This window comes from Chiloscyllium plagiosum, chromosome 6 (assembly GCF_004010195.1).
Source record: "Chiloscyllium plagiosum isolate BGI_BamShark_2017 chromosome 6, ASM401019v2, whole genome shotgun sequence".
Lineage (NCBI taxonomy): Eukaryota > Metazoa > Chordata > Chondrichthyes > Orectolobiformes > Hemiscylliidae > Chiloscyllium > Chiloscyllium plagiosum.
This window is the reverse complement of record NC_057715.1, coordinates 11,599,618-11,619,838: the sequence shown is the minus strand read 5'-3', so window position 1 is coordinate 11,619,838 and position 20,221 is coordinate 11,599,618. Positions and strand designations below refer to the sequence as shown.

Sequence of the window (20,221 nt, the reverse complement as noted above, 5' to 3'; positions counted from 1 at the left end):
TGATCAAAAGCATAGAAGATGGATTTGTGATACAGATAAGTGTGAAGTTATCTACTTTAGTAGGATGAATGGATGCTCCCTTCTCTGCAGATGCTGACCATTGACCTGGACTGCACTGTTTCAAGATGTTAACACTGCTACCAGTCTCTGATGCTCAACACCAGTTTCAAAGTGGCACAGTCACAATGTTTCCTAACTTTCCCTTCTTTTCTGGATGGTCACTCATCTACGATCCTTAACTCACACTGTGCTAAGCACTTAATGGTTTGCAGGACCTCAGAAAATGCCTATCCTCCCTAATGTTCTGCAGTGACTTCAGTTGCCTGTCAAGTTTAGAAACCTTGAAAGCTATGTAGAATCTGATCAGTAATTCCACTGTTAAAATCTCATTTTAAACAAGTAATGGGTTTAATTATATTTTAGAATCAGAAAACCCAAATACTTACTAAAACAAAATCAAGCCACAGATGTGGATTTTGTACACAAAAATTAAACCTCATGAATACAATAATTACTCTTAGTTACATTAGAAATATTAAAAGTACAATGAACACAAATGCTTAGACTTCAAAATCAAATTTTAAAATGTTTCTCCCTGAAGTTATTTTACTTACACCTTAATTCAAGTTACTTACTCAAAATTGGAATGTTAACTACTTGGTATAAATATCATTTCAAACTAAAAGGGTCAGTTATTTTGGATTAAGATGACAAAACTATTTTCTTCAAATGTTTGAAATCTGTGAATCTTTGTCATTGTGCAGAGTGTGTGTTGTAGGTTATTAGTGTCGAGCATATTGCTCAATTGTTTCCTAGATCTTGATGCACGTGACAAGAGTTACCTCACTGAGAAATTTCAAATGGAACTCAAGACTATGCAAGCAGCAGACAATCCTACGTTTAATAATGGTGAAAAGATTTTTGATAAAGAAACCAAAATTAGTTGGGCCTAGGATACTGTCGAGGAACTTGTGGGCGGCACGGTGGCACAGTGGTTAGCACTGCTGCCTCACAGCGCCAGAGACCCGGGTCGGTGTGGATTTGTTGGGCCGAAGGGCCTGTTTCCACACAGTAATCTAATCTAATCTAAATCTAAATCTAAACTACTGCAGTGGTGCCCAGAGACTGAGATGATTGATATCCAAAAACTACAACCATCATTCTCATTGAGTATGACTTTTAACCCATGGGGACTTTTCACTTCTGATTTGGAACAATTTTACTAGGGATCCTCGATGCCATGCTTGACCCAATGCTGCCTTTAATGTTTAGAACCCTTCTGCTTTTTCTTTATTTATTTTGAACGCTTATCAATTTTGGCTTGCAGCTGTGAACCAAGTGTTTAAGATGAACTTTGGACGACGGGCAGCAGCTTATGTTTAAAATAAAACAAGCATGCATTTGTTTGAGGGGCCAAGTTACCTAAAAGTTGGCTCTTGATCAAAGTGCTCCATAGAAGCTTCAACACAAAGGAAAACACATGTCTAATCAGATAGCAGACATTTAGCCATTAACAAGGTTAGTACCTGGGAACTGGTGCTAGCAGGTCTGGAAGGTAACATGGTAGTCACAGAGTGCAAACTAGTTTTGGAACAGTTTCTGTGGGAAGGAGCTTGGGTATTGATGTTACAGCACGAAGATTTTGAAAGTTCTCTGCCTAACCTCACATTATCAGTCACTGGGAATTTGGAGAAATGAAAATAAATTTTAACTTTAGCTGAACCTTTCTCAGAGTGAACTGAAAAGGTGGCCCAAATCGATATCCTCAGAAAATCAACCAAAAAGCAATCATATATGCCTGTGGAACATGAAGCATGAAAACCGCTCAAGTAATCTGGCCAGTTTTGTTATTTTCTTTTATTTATGACTTAACTATCAATTTATCTGCCTTTTGAGTGGATAGAGCTCTAAACAAAGATTTGGAGTTTAAATCATACACAATTACATTACTTAGTTTAGATTTACTGTTTAGTTACTGTACTATTAATAAATAGTTAATGCTTTATATAAACCACAAACTTGGCATCTAGTATTAGATATTCACAGGATTTGGGATTGGCTATTCAAAATCTCTTGTTAGGAACCATTGGGATCAATTTTGAGGGTCTTTTAAGGCTTGATTTTTTACTGTGCTGCAACTACAAAGGATGACTGACTTGATTTGGCAATCTGTCTCCAAATTGTATCAATGTCAATGGCAGGTGTTTTACCAGATACCAATTGTCTCCTTTTTCCTCAAAAAAACCCTAAAGATTTGAGGATAGCGTGGGTAGGTAATGCTGAGACAAATGATCAGATATGGTCTTACTGAGTGGCAGAATGGCCTATCTCTGCACTCATTTGTTTTAGTCTATTCTTTCCTGATTTGTGATCTAAACCTCATTGAAGTACTCCATCATAAATCTGATTAAGGTTCGATGTTTCTGAAGCATAATTTCTTCCATTTTCTGGACACCTTCCAAATTTAAAAAAAATGAAATATTGATTGATATTAGTTCATTAAACATGGACATTCCCAGTAAAACCAGCACTTTAGGTCCAGTTGGTCATGTTAAGCTAGCTTCTATAAATGCACCAATTCAGGTTGCATAGTTACACACTCAATGCTGGACAAGAGGAGGTCCCAGGGACTCGGTCTTAAAAATGATGGCAATATGTGGTATCTGACTTAAAGAGGAAACTGGAGGTGAAATATGGTGGTAGTCCTTTATGTCTGGTTTCTTTGCTCACCCAGGTAATAGAAGTTTCAGGTTGGAGGTGCTTTTGAAGGAACATGGCAATATGCTGCTGTATATCTTTCAAGTGAAACAAACTATTGCCAGGATTGAATGTTAAGGGAAGTGGACAGGATTAATGAAGCAGGGTGCTTTGCCCTGGATGATGCAGAGTTTCTTAAACATTGTTGGATGTGCGATCATCCTTGCAAGTGGGGAGTATTATATCACACTTCTAACTTGAACATTGTAAATGGTGACAGGGTTTAGGGAGTCTGGAATGACTTACTCACCATTGAACTTCCAGACTTTGACCTGCTGTAGTAGCTGCAGTACTTGTATGACTGGTTGTGGTGTAAAATTCCAAGCAGTGGAATGTGGTGAAACGGTTAAAAATTATGTCCCAATACATGTGTGAATCTAACCGGAATGGAGGTGTTGCTTAGTCCCGTGTGAATCTTCTTATCTGTATGTAACCAGAATGGAATGTGTTTTTTAGCCTTGCTCTGCTGTTCACATGCATGTTTATATCTGGACAAGAGTATATCAGCTGGAAAAGTCTCCAGTTCGGTGAGTCTGCTCCGGGGTTACGTTTAACCGCCGAGCGTGGGTTGTTGGCTACCGCTCTACGAGAACTGACGGCTCCCAGTTTTTGTAACATGTAGAGTGAGTATAAGCCAGACCCGTTGTGCGACGCTGCGGGGAATAAAATGCCCATATTCTAGCAGTCTCGCCTCTTGGTCGTTTGTTCTGTGTCAGACTACTCTCCTACGAACCTGACCTTGAGAATTTTTTAAAACACTGGTCAACTCGAGTTTCTGACTATTGGACATCCCTGAGAATGCTCATGGTGAATAAGGTAAGCACAATAATGGCATTGAATATCATTCAGCAGTGGTTAGATTCTTTTGTTGGAGATGGCCATTGCGTGGCCATGGTCGAGCCTGAAATGGTATCCAGGTCTTGCTGTGACTGCCAAGAACCGCTTTATTTTCTGAGAAATTCCAAAAGGATGGGATACTATGCAATCACTGAAAATCACCACCTCTAACAATATGATGGAGTATAGATCTTTGATGAAGCAGCTGAAATTGGCTGGTTGGATCTAGGATCATGTCACCCAGAAACTCCTGCAGCAATATCCTGGGCCTGACAATGATCACCCTGAATAACCACAACCATTAGGTGTGACTTTTAGCCCATTTTATTTCTGATCAACTTCAATTTTAGTTGGGCTCCTTGATGCCATGCTTGATCCAATGATGCCTTGATATCAAAAGCAGTCACTTCTGGAATTCAGCTTTAGACCATGCTTGGATCAAGCTTGGAATCCAGACTGGAGCAAAATCCGTTGCCTGATTGAAACAATTCTAGGCGAGCACTGAAATTGTGTTACGCCTCAATAGGGGAGTATGCAAGAAATAAAAACTTGATATTCCCAGAGTCATCACAAAATCTCAAGAACCTTTTTAAAAGTATGCAGATTTTCCCAATATAGTGAAATTTCAGATTCAAGTTGACAAAGCACAGAGCAGGTTTTTGTATGTTCAAGAGTTACTAATCATTACACAGAGACTCTAGATTCGCTTCTATGAACTCCTGGCGTATAACTCTACTCATTAAAACTTAAAACACCCTTATAAACTACTTCATTACTCTCATACACAAAAAAATGGCTATTATAGATGGAGAGGGAAATTGGGAAATCAATTCAGTAGCCCCTTTCCACAAGATTTGATTAGATCATTCTTGTACTCAATTTTCCTTCTCCAGGTGCTTTCATTTGATTTCAGGAGGCACAAGTTGACTGGCTCACACTTAAGGTGGCTTCTCACTTAGAAGTTTAATTTACAGTAACTGTGAAGGAATAACAAATGGGTTTTCTTCAGAGGACAGAGACAGCTGAAGTCTGTACAGATCACTTTCACCTTAGGGTTCTAAAATAAATTGCTACAGAGATGGCAGGGATACTTTAAAACATCCTTCAATTCAGGAATGGTCCCAGCAGATTGGAAGTTAGCAAACATAACACTGCTTTTCAAGAAAGGAGGTAGACAGAAAATAAGAAACTACAGGTCAGCTAGCATAATGTTAGTCCTAGACAAAATGCTGGAATGTATTAAGGAAATTTTAATGCATTTAGAAAAGTATACAATTAGAACAAGTCAAGACAGTTTTATAGAAGAGAAATTCTGTTTGATAATTTATTAGCTTTTTCAAGATTGATCACAGAGGAACCAGTAGATAAAGAGGAACCAGTAGATGTCATATATCAGGTTTCCAAAAGGAACGTGTCCAACAGCAAGTTAATACAGACAGTCCCAAATAATTAGGAGGGCAAATAAAATGTTAGCCTTGATTGCAAGGGTATTGGAGTAGAAGAATAAAAGGGCTTGCTGTGACTGTACAGTTAAGTAAATTGAGCATAGTTTAGGAGAATGAGATGCAATGCTATTAAAATATACACAATTCTGAGTGGGCTTGATTAGGTAGATGCTGAGAGACTGCTTCCATTGGCTAGGGAAGCCTAAACATGGAAACACATACTCGAGACAGGGACCAATTATTTAGGACGGATGAGGAAAATCATCATACTCAAAATGGTTGATGTTCCATTGTTGAATGCATTTAAAATGTTGGGATAGGATGCTTGAATTTTTCATGGAATCAAGAGATAGGAGCAGCTGAAAAGTGAAATAAAAGGTCAAGATCATAGACCTATTCACTCTTAGATTAGATTCCCTGCAGTATGGAAACAAGTCCACACTGACCCGCTGTAGAGTAACCCACGTAAACCCATTCCCCTTTCCTATACTTGCAAAAGTGAGGACTGCAGATGCTGGAAATCAGAGTCTAGATTAGAGTGGTGCTGGAAAAGCACAGGTCAGGCAGAATCAGAGGAGCAGGAAAATTGACATTTCGGGCAAAAGCCCTTCATCGGGAATGAAATATTTACTCCTGACTAGTGCACCTAACACTATGAGCATTTTGGTATGATCAATTCACCTGACCTGCTCATCTTTGGATTGTGGGAGGAAACCAGAGCACCCAGAGGAAACCCACGCAGACACAGGGAGAATGTGCAAACTTCACACAGTCGTCCGAGGCTGGAATTGAACCTGGGTCCCTGGCGCTATGAGGCAACAGTGCTAACCAGTGAGCCACCATGCCGGTTTTTATGATCTCAACTGATTCGATGCACACTTAAAAATATACAATTGAAATTTTTGCTGGATAACAAAATACCTTTTGGATATCCAGGCAGGGGATCCTAGCAGCATTTGCAATATCTCCAACTGTCAGTATTTAAGAGATCGCTGTGTGTTTTAATATTTTTAATGTATTTCTATATCAAAATGTTTGCAAACAATAGCTCAGTGATGGACTGCACTAAAAGATAACATAATTGTCTTATGGAATAATACAAGGTTGAGTGTAAAATCTTTTCTGTGAAGATATTGATTTTCTTTTTCAAAATGATTTGCGATCTATGAAGCATTCCAATTTTCCTGCAGTGTGAAGGGAATGAACCTTGAATGTGGTGGATGGGGTGTGAATAAAGCACATTGTTGTTGGACTATGCAGGCAAGCGGAGAGAATATCATCACATCCCTGACTTGGGATCTTGTAGAAAGATTTTGGGGAATCCGGGAAGGAGTTACTCACCACAGAATTCCTAGCCTCTGGCCTGTTCTTGTAGACAGTGTATTTATATGGATTGTCCAGTTAAGTGTCGAGTCAACAATAATCCCCAGGATATTGAAAGTGGGGGACTCAATGATATTAGTGCCAGTGAATTTAAAGGGCAATGGTTAGATTTCCTCTTGTTGGAGACAGTCATCACCAATAGTGTGACAACTGTTACTTGCAAATACTCCTTAAAACAACTCTAAAACAATTCTTTTTGTATTTGCAAATACTATGCAATGTTCAAGTTGTTGCATTTGTTCTTTGATCAAATCTCATATCGATTGAGTTTCTCTTATACATGAAATAACGAATTATAAAACAAATAACCATGATGCACAACAATGACCACCCATATTGTTGCAAAATGAAATTCTTGAGCATAAAGCTATGAGACAGTTCAGTATGGCTGTATTTGCTCATATCTCCTACTGTCAGGCCATCTGTACAGGACTGCTAGAAGCAGACTTATCAAATAAGGGTTGTACAGTACAGTGAACCCAAGGCAGTGCAAAGGCTTAGACATCTGCAGGCTAGGAACAACCAGATACTGCAGTAATGTGATATATTATTTCTACAGTTCTCCCCTTGACAGTAGGACCGTGCAAATACCCACCTACCGTACAGTTGTAACCATCTTAGAAGCTGATATAAAAATGGTTACAGCCACGGAAGGGGCACTCAAATTCAAATTTTTCAGGTTATTATGGGACCAAGGTTACAATATTATGTGAAGCTCAACCCCACATACTCTATCCATGCCCTTGCAGCTCTCAGAAGTTGGTACCACCAATCATTTTTTTACAATATAATTGGAGGAAAGGCAAGTTTAACTAGGCTTAGACAAAAGTTGCTAATTATTTAAATTCATATACCAAAAGCAGTCTTCAATACATGATTCTACTATTCCAATAAAGTCATGCAGTCATTTGGTTGCAATCCAATAAAATAAAGACCTATGAAAAGGAAAAGTCAATGTTGTTTACATCACCACAATTACAGCATTTCACACAAGGAAAATACAAATAAACCTACCATTTACGCTTTCCTGTCAAAGATTTATTATTTCTGGTTACTCAACATGCAATTGGTTATGTTTCAAAAGTATTTAAACTACAATCAATAGAACATCCAAGAAGTTGATGAGGCAGACTAAAATTTAAGGCAGGTTTTCTCATAATTCAAAACAATTTTAGGGACAAACTTCTGCCCTCTAACCCAAAGTGTTTATACAAGCTCCATAGGATTTTTTTTCTCAACTGTCCTATCTGCAATGCATCACAACTAATTTACTGAATGAATCCAGAACTAAATTTGAAAGGTAACATAAACAAAAATACTGAAGAGCCTCTAAAGATATTTGACACATTAATGCCAAATCTTAACAAAGAAATAGAAAGCAAAATAGCAAACTATTACTTCATCTCATCATTTCATAAAGCTAGTTCCTGATACTTGACCAGGCATTTTATTTAAATATACAAACTACTTCATACATTAAGTGTATTTCTTATATGAATGACCGATTGCGTCAGGATAAATGCTGTCAATTAAATTAACTTAATCTTAAATAAAAATCTGAAATCTATTCTATCCCCATCATGATCCATAACTTTATGCCAATTTCCTCCCAGGTCTGCAGCTACTGATTTATTCAGGAAGAAGCAGACTTGTGCTTGTATTGCATGCCCTGTAACCATTTCACAGCAAATCAAAAACTTTGCAAAGCATGGCTACTGTTGCAAAAGTAAGAAAATGTGGCAATCAATTTGAATACAGCAAAATCCAGGCGCATAGCAAATATGACAAAACCAGATTTAGCGAGGGCTAAGATTTAAGCAGGTAACGCCAATCTCAAATTTCATCAACAGTAACAGCCAGGCAATAGATGAAATTCATCAAAAGCTTTCCTTCATAAATGATCTTTGTCATATTAAAACAGACCAAGGCATTTCACAGGAACCTGAAAAGACAGCAAGCTACACAAGTGAATGGTCAGTAAAACACAGCAAATTTTATGGACGAATCAAGGGAGATAGAGTCTTGAATGCTGGGCTGATCAAAATTGAAGGATGTGCCAGACCTGAAGAAGCATAAGTATTTTAGAGGATTGTAGGGCTGGAGAAGATTCAGAAATGGAGGGGAGGGATGAGCTCTGAAGGGATTTGCAATAATGAATGAGAATTCTTTAATCATGCAACACAATTTCAGAAAACAGAGGTCAATGGATGAATGGGATTACAGAAATCTGGATGTTCAAATTAAATTGTGGATCAAAGATAAGCAGCTGACTTGAGTACTGGAACATGTCTCGAAGAAGCTAAAACATGGAGGGGTTCAGTAGCAAGTAGGCAGCAACAAAAGCAGAAAGGAGCCATGTTATAAGGGAAATAGAAAGTTTTGAGCAGATATCCAATTGCAAGTTCATCTCTGGAGAACAAAATGCCACACTTGTTCAACCTCAGTCGTCATGGAAAAGGAAGAATTCAATGGTTAGGGATCATTTCTTTGCAATTACTAAAGTTTCAGTTGACCCAACATTAGAGGGGAGATAATTTCTGCTCATCTAGTATTGGATGCTGGACAGGCAACTCGACATCAGATGCTGTGAAGCAAACAAGAGTATGTCAATACTATGGTTTTAAGAGGTGTATTTTGTCTTTTTTTTTGCTAAATGAAGAGAGAGGTTGAGACAAAGGTGTGAAGCAGTCTGTCCCCAGCCAATAAACAGCTTGAGAGGCCAGGGCATTTTTATTTTAAAAAGTTAGAACAATGGAAGCATCATAAAGGGGTGGGGTCACCTATCACAGAACCATGAATTTAGTTTAACTTTCAGTAGCTGTTGGGCTTTGGAAGCTGCTATACATATCTCTCTGCAACAGCAAAACACTTGAGTACACATACACACAATTCTTTTGATATTCCTTCCTGCTAGACTGGAGAATTGCATGTGAGACAATCTATTGTACCCAATTTGACTTTTCCAAGGCTGTGTTTATGGGATGTTACTATCTTGGAACAGTAATCAGTGGTAGCTAACATACTGTATCTACTCCAGTAGTTGTCTAAAAGATTCAACTACTTTTTAAGGTTAAATTTATGAGGTCAACTTTATAAATACTACTTTTAAGGGGCTGAAATCCATGCAAGCATTAGCAGAAGCCCAATTGATGTCAAAATGAATGAAGAAAAAAAACTCAATGAATTACTGTAATTCCAAAAACCCAGAGCAGAGCTGGCAGCCTAGATGACCTGGAGTGGAACAAGACCACTGGCAGGCTGGATGCCAGAGCAAAGTGCGACAATTGGCACATTAGAAAGCTGGAGACGAACCGGACAACTAGCACACTGACTCTCAAATATTGATCTGTTATCTGTGAAGAACTAGCGTTGGCTTTTACACAAGATATACGGAAAATTCCACATTTTTTTGGCCAGAAATAGGGGGTTGACTTTTTCAGGAGATCAATTATTATTCAAGTATATATTAAAAAAAATGCTGAAAATGTGTTGCTGGAGAAGCGCAGCAGGGCAGGCAGCATCCAAGGAGCAGGAGAATCAACGTATCTGGCATGAGCCCTTCTTCAGGAATCAACCATTCCTGAAGAAGGGCTCATGCCAGAAACGTTGATTCTCCTGCTCCTTGGATGCTGCCTGACCTGCTGCGCTTTTCCAGCAACACATTTTCAGCTCTGATCTCCAGCATCTGCAGTGCTCACTTTCTCCCATAAAAAATATATGACCTTGTTAAATATTTTGATAGTTAATTATTTTTCATTTTGTATGTATTTTAACTGGAGCGTAAGAATAAAGTGTTTTGCTCAAAGCCTAGAAGTTTGACCGATTGAATTATATCCGGAACACCTCATCTGGCACATGCCTTTAAAATACGAAAAAGTTACAGGCTAGGCCATCTCCTTAACGTGTTTTGAGGGGGTTTGGTCTGATCCATAACAAAAGACAAGAGACAATGTGGTGCTGTTTCACATCAATTAACCTGTCAAACATGGAACTTTTTACAATAATGACACTGAGGCAGCATAGATGGCAGTCTTTATAAGGCACAGAAACAGACCCATCGGTCCAACTTGTCCATGCCAATCAGATATCCTAAATTAATCTCGTCCCACTTGCTAGCATTTGGCCTACATCCTTCTCACCCTTTCTTATTCTGATGCCTTTTAAATGTTGTAATTGTACCAGCCTCCACCACTTCCTCTGGCATCTCATTCCATACATGCACCACCCTTTGCTTAATAAAGTTGCTCCTTAGGTCCCTTTTATATCTTTCCCCTTTCACCTTAAACTTATGTCCTCTAGTTTTGGACTCCCCTACCCTAGGGAAAATACCCATGCCCCTCATGATTTTCTAAACCTCTACAAGGTAATGCATCAGATTTTGATGTTCCAAGGAAAATAGGCCCAGTCTATTCAGTTTCTCCTATAGCAAAAAAACCTCCAAACCTGGCAATATCCTGATCAATCTTTTCTGAATCTTTTGGAGTCTCAACATTTTTCATATAGCAAGGAGACCAGAATTGAACACAGTATTCCAAAAGTGGCCTAACCAATGACAGGTACAGCTGCAACATGACCTCTCAACCCTTATACTCAATGTACTGATCAATAAAGGCAAGCATATCAAAAGCTTTCTTCATTGTTCTGTCTAGCTACAACTCCACTTTCAACTAACTATGACCCTGCACTCTTGCCCTAATTTGCCTTTCCAAAATGCAACACTTCACATTTGTCTAAATTAAACTCTATCTGGCCATGTGATCAAGGTCCTGTAGTATGCTGAGGAAACCTTTTGGCTGTCCACTACACCACCAAAGTTTGGTGTAAACTGCAAACTTACTAAATCATACCCCTAGTCACATACAGATCATTGACAAAGCAGTGGACCCAGCATCAATCCTTGGGGCACACTGCTGGTCGTAGGTCTCCAGGCCAAAAAGCAACCCTTCACCACTACCCTCTGTCTCCTAACTTCAAAGCCAGTTATTATCCAAATGGATAGTTCTTAGTGTATTCCATGTGATCTAACCTTGTTGACCAGTCTACCAAATGAGGTGGCCAATTGTAATTTTGTCATTTTCAAGTACAGTTCAAATCATTAAAATGTATAATGGAATTAAAAGGTGTTTGAAGTTATCAGGTAGAGATGACCATTCTGTGAAAAAGTTTCTCCAATGTTTTTATTCTACGTACTGAATCATGCTGAAAAGAAACTAGTTTTTCACCATCCATTCCATCAAATCTCTCATCTTGAAAAACTTATACTAGGTCAGCTCTTCATAAAATTAACTGGTATCTATGCATTTAAAAAATGCCTAATTACACCCAATTCATAATTAGTAGGCCAAATCAAATCTAGTCAATTATGTTCCTATAGTCTATTCTCAAAGTCAAGAAAGGGGTAGGCAGGTGTGCTATAAAGTATCACTTGCGAAAGAATAACCTGCTGACACACAGTTTAGGTTCCACCAGAGATACTCAGCTCTAAACCTCATTATAGTCTCATTCTAAGCATGAACAAAAAGAGGTGAACTCCAGGTGACAATGACTGCCCTTACCATCAATGCAATATTTGACTAAATATGACATGGTGACCCTAGCAAAACTAGAATCAATAGCAACCTGAGAGTAACCATTCACTGGTTGCAGCCATACCTAACACAAAGGGTGATGGTTGTGGTTACCGGAGGTCGGCCATCTCAGCTCCAAGACATCAGTGTAGGCATACCTCAGTGTAAACTTCGCTATTATGGAATCTCAAGAACCACCTGGCTCAGAGATAGAGTCACTGACCCACTGTGACACAACCCTCATTCCTAAGGGTAGTGTCCTAGGTTCAACTACCTTCAGCTGCTTCACCAATGATGTTCTCTCCATCCTAAGGTCAAAAGAAAGAATGCTCCCCAATGATTGCATAATCTTCAACTCCAATTGTGGCTCTTCAAATATTGAAGTGATCTGTTCCCATGTGCAACAGAATTTGGACACTATTCATGTTTGGCCTGATAAGTAGCAAGTAACAATTGAATGTACCTGGCAATAACAAATCTCCAACAAGACAGAATCCGAATTATTACCTATTGATAGTCAAATGCATTTCCATGGCAGAATCTTTCACTATCAAACTTCTAGGAGGTGGAATTCACCAGAAACAGAAGTGGACCAACCACAGGCCAGAGGATACAAACACTGTAGACAGTAAATCACTTTCTGCCTCACCAATGTCGACCACTATCTAAAAACCACAGCTTAAGAGTGTAATTGAGTATTTCCCACATGCCGCTCCAACAACACAAAAAGCTTGACAATATTCAAGAAAAAGCTTGTTTGGTACCTGTCAAACCCATAACCTCTATTATCTATAAAGTTAGGCAGCTTATGCTTAGAAACACTACTATATCTGCAAGTTCCACTTCCCAAACAATTCCGTGTCACGACTTGGCACTATATGCCATTCTTTCACTGTCGCTGGGTCAAAATCCTGGAATTCCTCAAACAGCACTGTAGATGCCCTGAACCCAAAGGACTGCAGTGGCTTAATGCACCTCTTGCATGGAAACAAGGAATGGGCAATAAATACAGGCCGAGCCTGTGAAATGCATGAGAAAAAGTTACAATTCTAAGGACACTCATCAGGGTGGATGTCACTCGGATAGTTAGACAAACGTTTGATCAAAAAGAGTTATGCAGGCAGAAAAGAGAAGTTAAGACAATACTTAGAACAGCAATTGTATTTCTGAATGTGTAGCAGGTTCAAGCAGTCAAATGGGTTAGTCCTGCTGTTTTTCATTATGATCTTCAGAGAAAATCAAACTACTCACCCTCAACCATGGACTAACTGGAAGTGGGCATGTGCAAAGAAGTTGAACTGTGATATGTCCCTCCTCCATGTTAACACTCGAGAATGGACACTTCAGTTGACACCCAAGAAATCATCTGGACAAGGAATGAAGGAAATCAGTGGAAAAAGCTATACATGACACCACAGCAGTGCCAAACCCTGTTCTCTCAAATATTCCAGGTGGGGTCACTAGGCAGTGCTCATGAAACCCCAGCCTCTGTCTTTCTTTCTAGCTTTTCTCCTACTGATGAGGGGGGTGTGGCCTTTCCGAGCAAAGCAGCAGCAGCCATCAAACTCATTGCAGCAAATGGCTCTGCTCCAGAGAAAAGGAGGAAAAAGAGCAGGAATAACAATAATAGAGAATTCAATAATAAAGCTACAGATAGATGGTTCTGTGGCCAAAAAAGTGAGACTCCAGAAGGATCAGAAAACAAAATATATCGACCTCAAAACTGCAGAAGTGATATTTGGGAGGGCATTAAAAAAGATATTACAGATGTGAGAAAGAGGAGTACAGCTGTAATGGACAACTTCAATTTGCATACAGATTGGGCAAATCAAATCAGTAGAAATATCAGAGGAGGAATTCATGGAGTGTATACAGGTAATCTTGTGGATTAACACATTGAGGAACCAATTGGAGAAAATAAAATCCTTGACTTGGTATTGTGTAACAAAGGAGGAATAATTAACAACCTATTTGTGTGGGGGCACTTAGGAAAGAGAATGACCACAATAAGATTGATTTCTTTATTAAAATGAAGAGTGACATCATTGTTTCTGAGACTAGGATCCTGAACTTAATTAAAAAGGAAATTATGATAGTACGGAGCACAAGTTGGCAATAATAAGTTAGAGATTGAGAGATGACAGTCGAAAGACAATGGCAACATTTAAAGAGTTCATGGCCACTATAAAATTTTGTTCTATTTTAGCATAAAAATAAAATGGAAAAAACAAAGTCAGACCATGACTAACAAGGGCAATTAGGATTCATGTTAAATCCAAGTAAGAGGCATAAAAATTGGCCAGAAAAAGCGAGAGAGATGAGGATTTTGAATACTCTACATTCCAAAGGGACAGAAAGAAACTGATTAAGAGAGGGAAAAACTAAGTATAAGCTTGCAGGGAACATATAGACCAATAGTAAAAGCTTCTGAAGGTATGTGAAGACAAAAAGATTAGTAAAGACAAAAAATAGGCTCCCATAGCCAGAAACCGGGAAATTTAAAATGGGAAACAAAGATGAAAGACCAATAAAATATATTCTTTAATTCTGTCTTAATAAAAGGAAGACAAAACAAATTCTGAAAATCTAGAAGAACATAAGGTCTCCTGGGAAAGAGAAATTGAAATAGAGTAATATTAGATAGGAAAATGAGACTGAAGGCAGATAAATCCCCAGGGCCTGATAACCTTAATCTGAATACTGAAATGCCCTACAAAACAGAAGTACTAGTGGTCATCATAGATTTAGAACAGCTTTTATGCATTGGAAGGTAGCTAATGTAACCCCACTATTTAAGATGGGAAGCAAAGTGTAAACAGTAAATTATAGCCCTGTTAGCTTGACATTGGTAGTGGGAAAATTGCTAGAGTCCATTATAAAAGATATGTTAACAGAGCACTTGAAAAATAATGAAAAGATCAGAGTGAGCACAGATTTGTGAAGGGGAAGTCACACTTAAATGAGAAAATTTTTGATGATGCAACTGGTAGAGTGGATGGGGGAAACTAATTGTTTATTTGGATTTTCAGAAGGCTTTCGATAAAGTCCTGAATGAGATATGACCATGCATAATTAAAGCATATGGGACTGAAGGTGGTGTACTGAAATAGATGGAAAACCGGTTGGCAGACAAGAAAGAGAGTCCAAATAAACATGCGTTTTTCCAAGAGACATGTAATGAATAGTGGAGTACCCATGGATCAGTGCCTAGACACCAGTTACTCCTGACACAAAGTTTCATCCTCTAAATCATTACTGTGTCATATCTTCAAAATTACAGACAACACAATGTTTTGGGGGGGGGGCATGCTGTGAGGAGGATGCAATTTGGACAAGTGGGTAAATACTTTTTTTTGATAGATACAGTATAATGTGGATAAACAAGAAATTACCATTTTGATAGCAAAAACAGGGAGGCAGTTTATCTGGTTCAGAAAGGTGTTGGTGCAACAGAACCTCAGTGTCCTTAAACACCAGCCATTGGGAGTAAGAAGCCTTTTGGAACACACGGTGAAGGCAGCAAATGGTATGCTGTACCTCATAGCAAGAGAATTTCAGTACAGGAGCAGGGATGTCTTGCTGAAACTGTACAGGGCATTATTAGACCACACACTGAGTATTTGTGCAGCTTTGGTTTCCTTACCTGGAGAAGAATGTTCTAGCTATGGAGAAAGTGCAACGAAGGTTTACCAAATGGATTTCTGGTATGGCAGGACTAACTTAGCCCGGAGAGACTGCATCAGTAAGGACTATGTTCACTAGAATTTAGAAGAATAAATGTCTCACTTGCAGAAACTTATAAAATTGTAACAGGGCTTTATGCAGGAAGGATATTCCTGATGATTAGAGAATCCAAAATCAAGGGTCATTGTCTAAGAATATGGGATAGGCCTTTTAGGACAGATGAGAAATTTATTCACCCAGACAGTGGGGTGAGTCTGTGGAATTCTCTGCCACAGCAAAGTGTCGGGGACCAAGACACTGAAGATATTCAAGATGCAGATACAGGTCTTAGGGCTTAAGAGCCCAAAAGGATATGGGGAGAAAGTGGGATTAGACGCACTGAATTGGATCACTACCCATAATCATATTACAAAGGCAGAATAAACTGGAGGGCAGAATAGGCTTTTCATACTCAGTTTTGTTTCTGTTCCCAATTTGCCCACACTTTAAACTCAAACATTACTCAAAATAAAACATTTTCTTTCAAAATGCTAGAGAGAAATTTTATCGATTAATTCCTTTACGAGGAAAGAGATTTTTAAACAAGATTTTCAACCAAGTAAACTTAAAATATCCAGTGAGCAAAATCTTCACTAAAAACATTCAATTCTATATGAGAACAGTACCTCAATACATCAAAGAGCACATGACTGAAGCACTCCTGAAAACCGTAATGCCACATAAGACACAGAAGATCAGAATAAATTGTCCAATTAATGTCCACCTAACATGAAAGGTCATTAGTTTATAAAACAAGGTATGCAAAAACTTAAAATTCAAACAAACTATAGAGTCATAGAGATATACAGCACAGGATTTGTCCATAATTGTCACAGATGATTTATCAATGGGAACATTATCCTTTTATCTACAGTTCTTAGATCTTTACTATTCCAATCTCTAGACTCAAATAAATCAATTACATCTCGGTGACTGAAACAAGGGCCTCATTTCTCACTGCATCCTGAGTAAGCAACACTAAAGGGTCTGTGTGCAGTTTGCACATTCTCCCAGTGTCTGCGTGGGTTTCCTCCGGGTGCTCTGGTTTCCTCCCACAATACAAAGATGTGCAGGTCAAGTGAATTGGCAATGCTAAATTGCCCATAGTGTTTGGTGCATTAGTCAGAGGAAATGGGTCTGGGTGGGCTACTCTTCATAGGGTCAGTGTGGACTGGTTGAGCCGAAGGGCCTGTTTCCACACTGTAGGGAATCCAATCTAATCTAAGAAAAAAGAGACGCCATTACAGAAGGGAGTAGGATCAGATGAGCTGCTTTTTGTGTCAGGTCATGCATGTCTGTCCCTGAATCAGAGTCATAATGACAAAGTCAGTCATGTGGTCCATCATTTTAAATAAACAGCAAGTGGAATCAGCAGCTGCATCGGCAGAGGCGATGTTGGCATGGTAGACCCAGCGGTGAAAGATGGCACTTGAGGATCAGTGGCTGGGTTGTTGGTTGGGTCTGGTGCTGGTGGAGGCAAAGCATTGGCAGAAGGGCATTACAACGACATTAATGAGGTGGGACCAGCAGCGACAGATACAACTCTGATGCAGACATTGTCAAGACAGCAATTTAGGAGAATTGGCCCAGCAGTGAAAGATTGCACCAGAAGAGTGGCAGCATCAGTGCTGGCTGGGTCCATGTAAACAGCGGCGAGGTAGTGGAGGGGGATGGCGGTGCAGGCGTCATTAACAATGAGCTGAATCAGGACTGACGGTTCTCTAAGATATATCTTTTTGTTTTCTTTTCCCCCCATTCTTAAAACTATTCAAATAGTGCTGGATCATGGCTTTTCACTGTATTTTAGTGTTTTCTCCCACTGTAAAATACGTGACAATAAAAATCAATTAATCCCATTCCATTGTTCTACACCCACTGGTCAAAGTTTTATTTTGCTCAAAATTAATTTTCTTTTGAAAAATGATCAACTCTGCCAAGGGGCAGCATGGTGGCACAGTGGTTAGCACTACGCCTCACAGGCACCTGGGTTTGATTCAAGCCTCAGGCAATCAGCTGTGTGGAGTTTATATGTTCTCCCTGTATCTGCGTGGGTTTCCTCCCATAATTGAAAAGATGCGCAGTTTAGTGGATTGACCATATTAAATTGCTCAGTGCCCAGAGGATGTGTAGGCTTGTTGGGTTAGCCCTAGTAAACATGGGGTTACACCAATAGGGTGGGATGCTCTTCAGAGGGTCAATGCAGACCTCTTTCCCACTATAGAGATCATAATTCTACCACTCAGATCAGAAAGTTCAAGATCATTACCACTGACTTCACAAAAGATTTCACTCTCATCTCTTATCCAAAAACATTAAGATTGTCCCTTAATCCATGTACATCAGTTAATGGAAACAACTTTACTTTGCCTACCTTTATCTTAACCTTTTTAAACCTTGTACATCTTCATCAAATCTCCTCTCCTTGTTTTTCCAAGTTGCTAAAATCCCTCTTACGTAGCACCATTCTAGAAATGTCTATTGCAAACACAAGGATCCTCATATTCTTCCTAAAGTGTGATAACGACACCAGATAACCAAGTTGTCTATTCTAAAGTACAAATCCCAGATAAAGAAATACTTACAATTAATGTTTGTCCTTTTGGCACCATTACAATTGTAATATAACACTACAGAAAAAAAGCAAATCGATTCAATCTATTAATTTTCACATCTGCCTTCACCCACAATATTTGAGTACAATTAAAACAATGCAAGATATGGTAACTGTGAAAAATGTTCCACACATTTTATCATAACAGCCCTCTAAATCCCCAAAGCAATGAGAATGATTATTCAGGAGAATTTTTGTTACATTATTACTCAGACTTAAACCAATTATCTTGTCTGACTTTAACGTAGCAGAGGAAGTACTGCATCGTCAGGAGGTCCTAGATTTCAGTTGAAACATATTGACTTAATGATCCGTGAACCTACTCAACTTCGTTCTCTTACCAATATAGTAACAGCAGGAAGTTCTCCAGAAGCTTAGCTAATATTTCTCTTAAACCCCTCAAAAAACCTGGCAATTTACCCTATTAGCAGTTTGTACTTGTCACAGTGACTGTTAAAATTGCATTTCAAAAGGAATACTCGGTTGCTTGGAAATTGAGAATGCCACAACAAAATATCATTACGGTGGAGCGTAAAGATATGGTAACCTTGAGTAATAAATTTATAAGTTAAATCAAATATGATAGTGTTGGCAAGGTGGGTGATGTGCTCCTCCTGCAATTTGAAGAAGCTTCTGGCCACCGATGTAAGTGAAAATTATTACATTTGTGGGAAGCATTTGCAATTCAAGGAACTTTGGATCCAGGCTGAGGAGCTGGAATCTAAGCTGCTGACATAATGCCACATCAGGGAAGGAGAAAGTTACATGGACACACCCCTCAGACTAGGTAATTCAAAACTGCTGAGAGATCAGGGACAGGAGGGTGGGATTGCAGGTGAGGCAGGTGTGGGATTAAATTGACAAGCCTTAGCCCTGTAACTGTCCAACATTTACAAGGCTCTTGCAAGCTGTGCGGAATAAGAGTGGTGACTGCAAGCAGGATAAGGGAACTGTACGTGGCACTTAAGTACAGGGAGTCATTCAAGGAAAGCAAATAGTGAGACAAAATGTGCCTGCAAGGAGGATTTGTTCTGTCTTGTTTCTCTTGAAGAAAGATGTTATAAACCTGAAGCTGAAATGCCTGCTCCATGGAAAGCAGAGTAAATATTTTTTTTTTAATAATTAGATGACAAAAGAGTGGATGGAGTTAAGGGTCTACTAGATATGTTTTGAGGGTGCTTAGTCTGATCTGTAACAATAGGAATGTAGTTGCAGCAGGAGGCAGTACAGTTAGCGAGATAGGTAGTGTTCCCTGCAACTAAGAGGACTCCTGAAGTCTTTGAGCTGGACTCCAAGCAGCCAGTAAAGTCATCTCCTTCCCAAAGGCTTTGGTAGGACTAGAAAATAGGATTTGCTGAAAGGTTTTGAATAGTCAGAAGCTAACTTAAAAACCAGAACATCCAAGGAAATAATATCTGATTACTATCAAACCCACAATCAAACTGGCACAGGGTAAATATAGTCAAAAAGTTTACTGTATGCCTCAAAGATTAGGGTGAGTTTCACATCATGGAGCACTAGCAGAGTACTGGGGTAGAAGGGAGCTGGTCTGGTGGGATGGACTTTACTTGAACCATGCTGGCACCAATGTCATGCTGAATTGAATAACTAAATCTGTAAAGAGCTTTAAACTAATTAGAGAGGGAGAGGATTTGGGAGAGTGAAAATGTAGGCTTATAAAGTAAAAGAATATGGCAGCATTATGTGGCAACTATAACAATATCTAGATACAGAAAGGCACCGAATAATTAAACACAGGAAACAACACTAAGTGAGGTAAGAAAGGGGAAAATACAGTAAAAGGCCAACACTTCACTTGAATGCTTGGAGTATTTGGAACACTTGATCTTATAGCCATTACAAAGACATGGTAAACATTCTGGGGTGCATAACTTTTC

At 39.0% G+C, this 20,221-nt stretch overlaps 1 protein-coding gene across 2 annotated transcripts in view; it reads right to left on the bottom strand.

Moving 5' to 3' along the window:
* LOC122550453 (nectin-3-like) overlaps positions 1 to 20,221 on the bottom strand; it is a 125,604-nt gene that overhangs the window by 81,440 nt on the left and 23,943 nt on the right. The window contains exon 2 of one of the 2 annotated variants that reach the window (XM_043691195.1): positions 13,241 to 13,355. The exons of the other annotated variant lie outside the window; for it this stretch is intronic. Coding sequence (XP_043547130.1) covers positions 13,241 to 13,250 — 10 coding nt within the window. The 5' untranslated portion in view covers positions 13,251 to 13,355. The remainder of the gene's footprint in view (positions 1 to 13,240; positions 13,356 to 20,221) is intronic. 2 annotated transcript variants of the gene reach the window in all.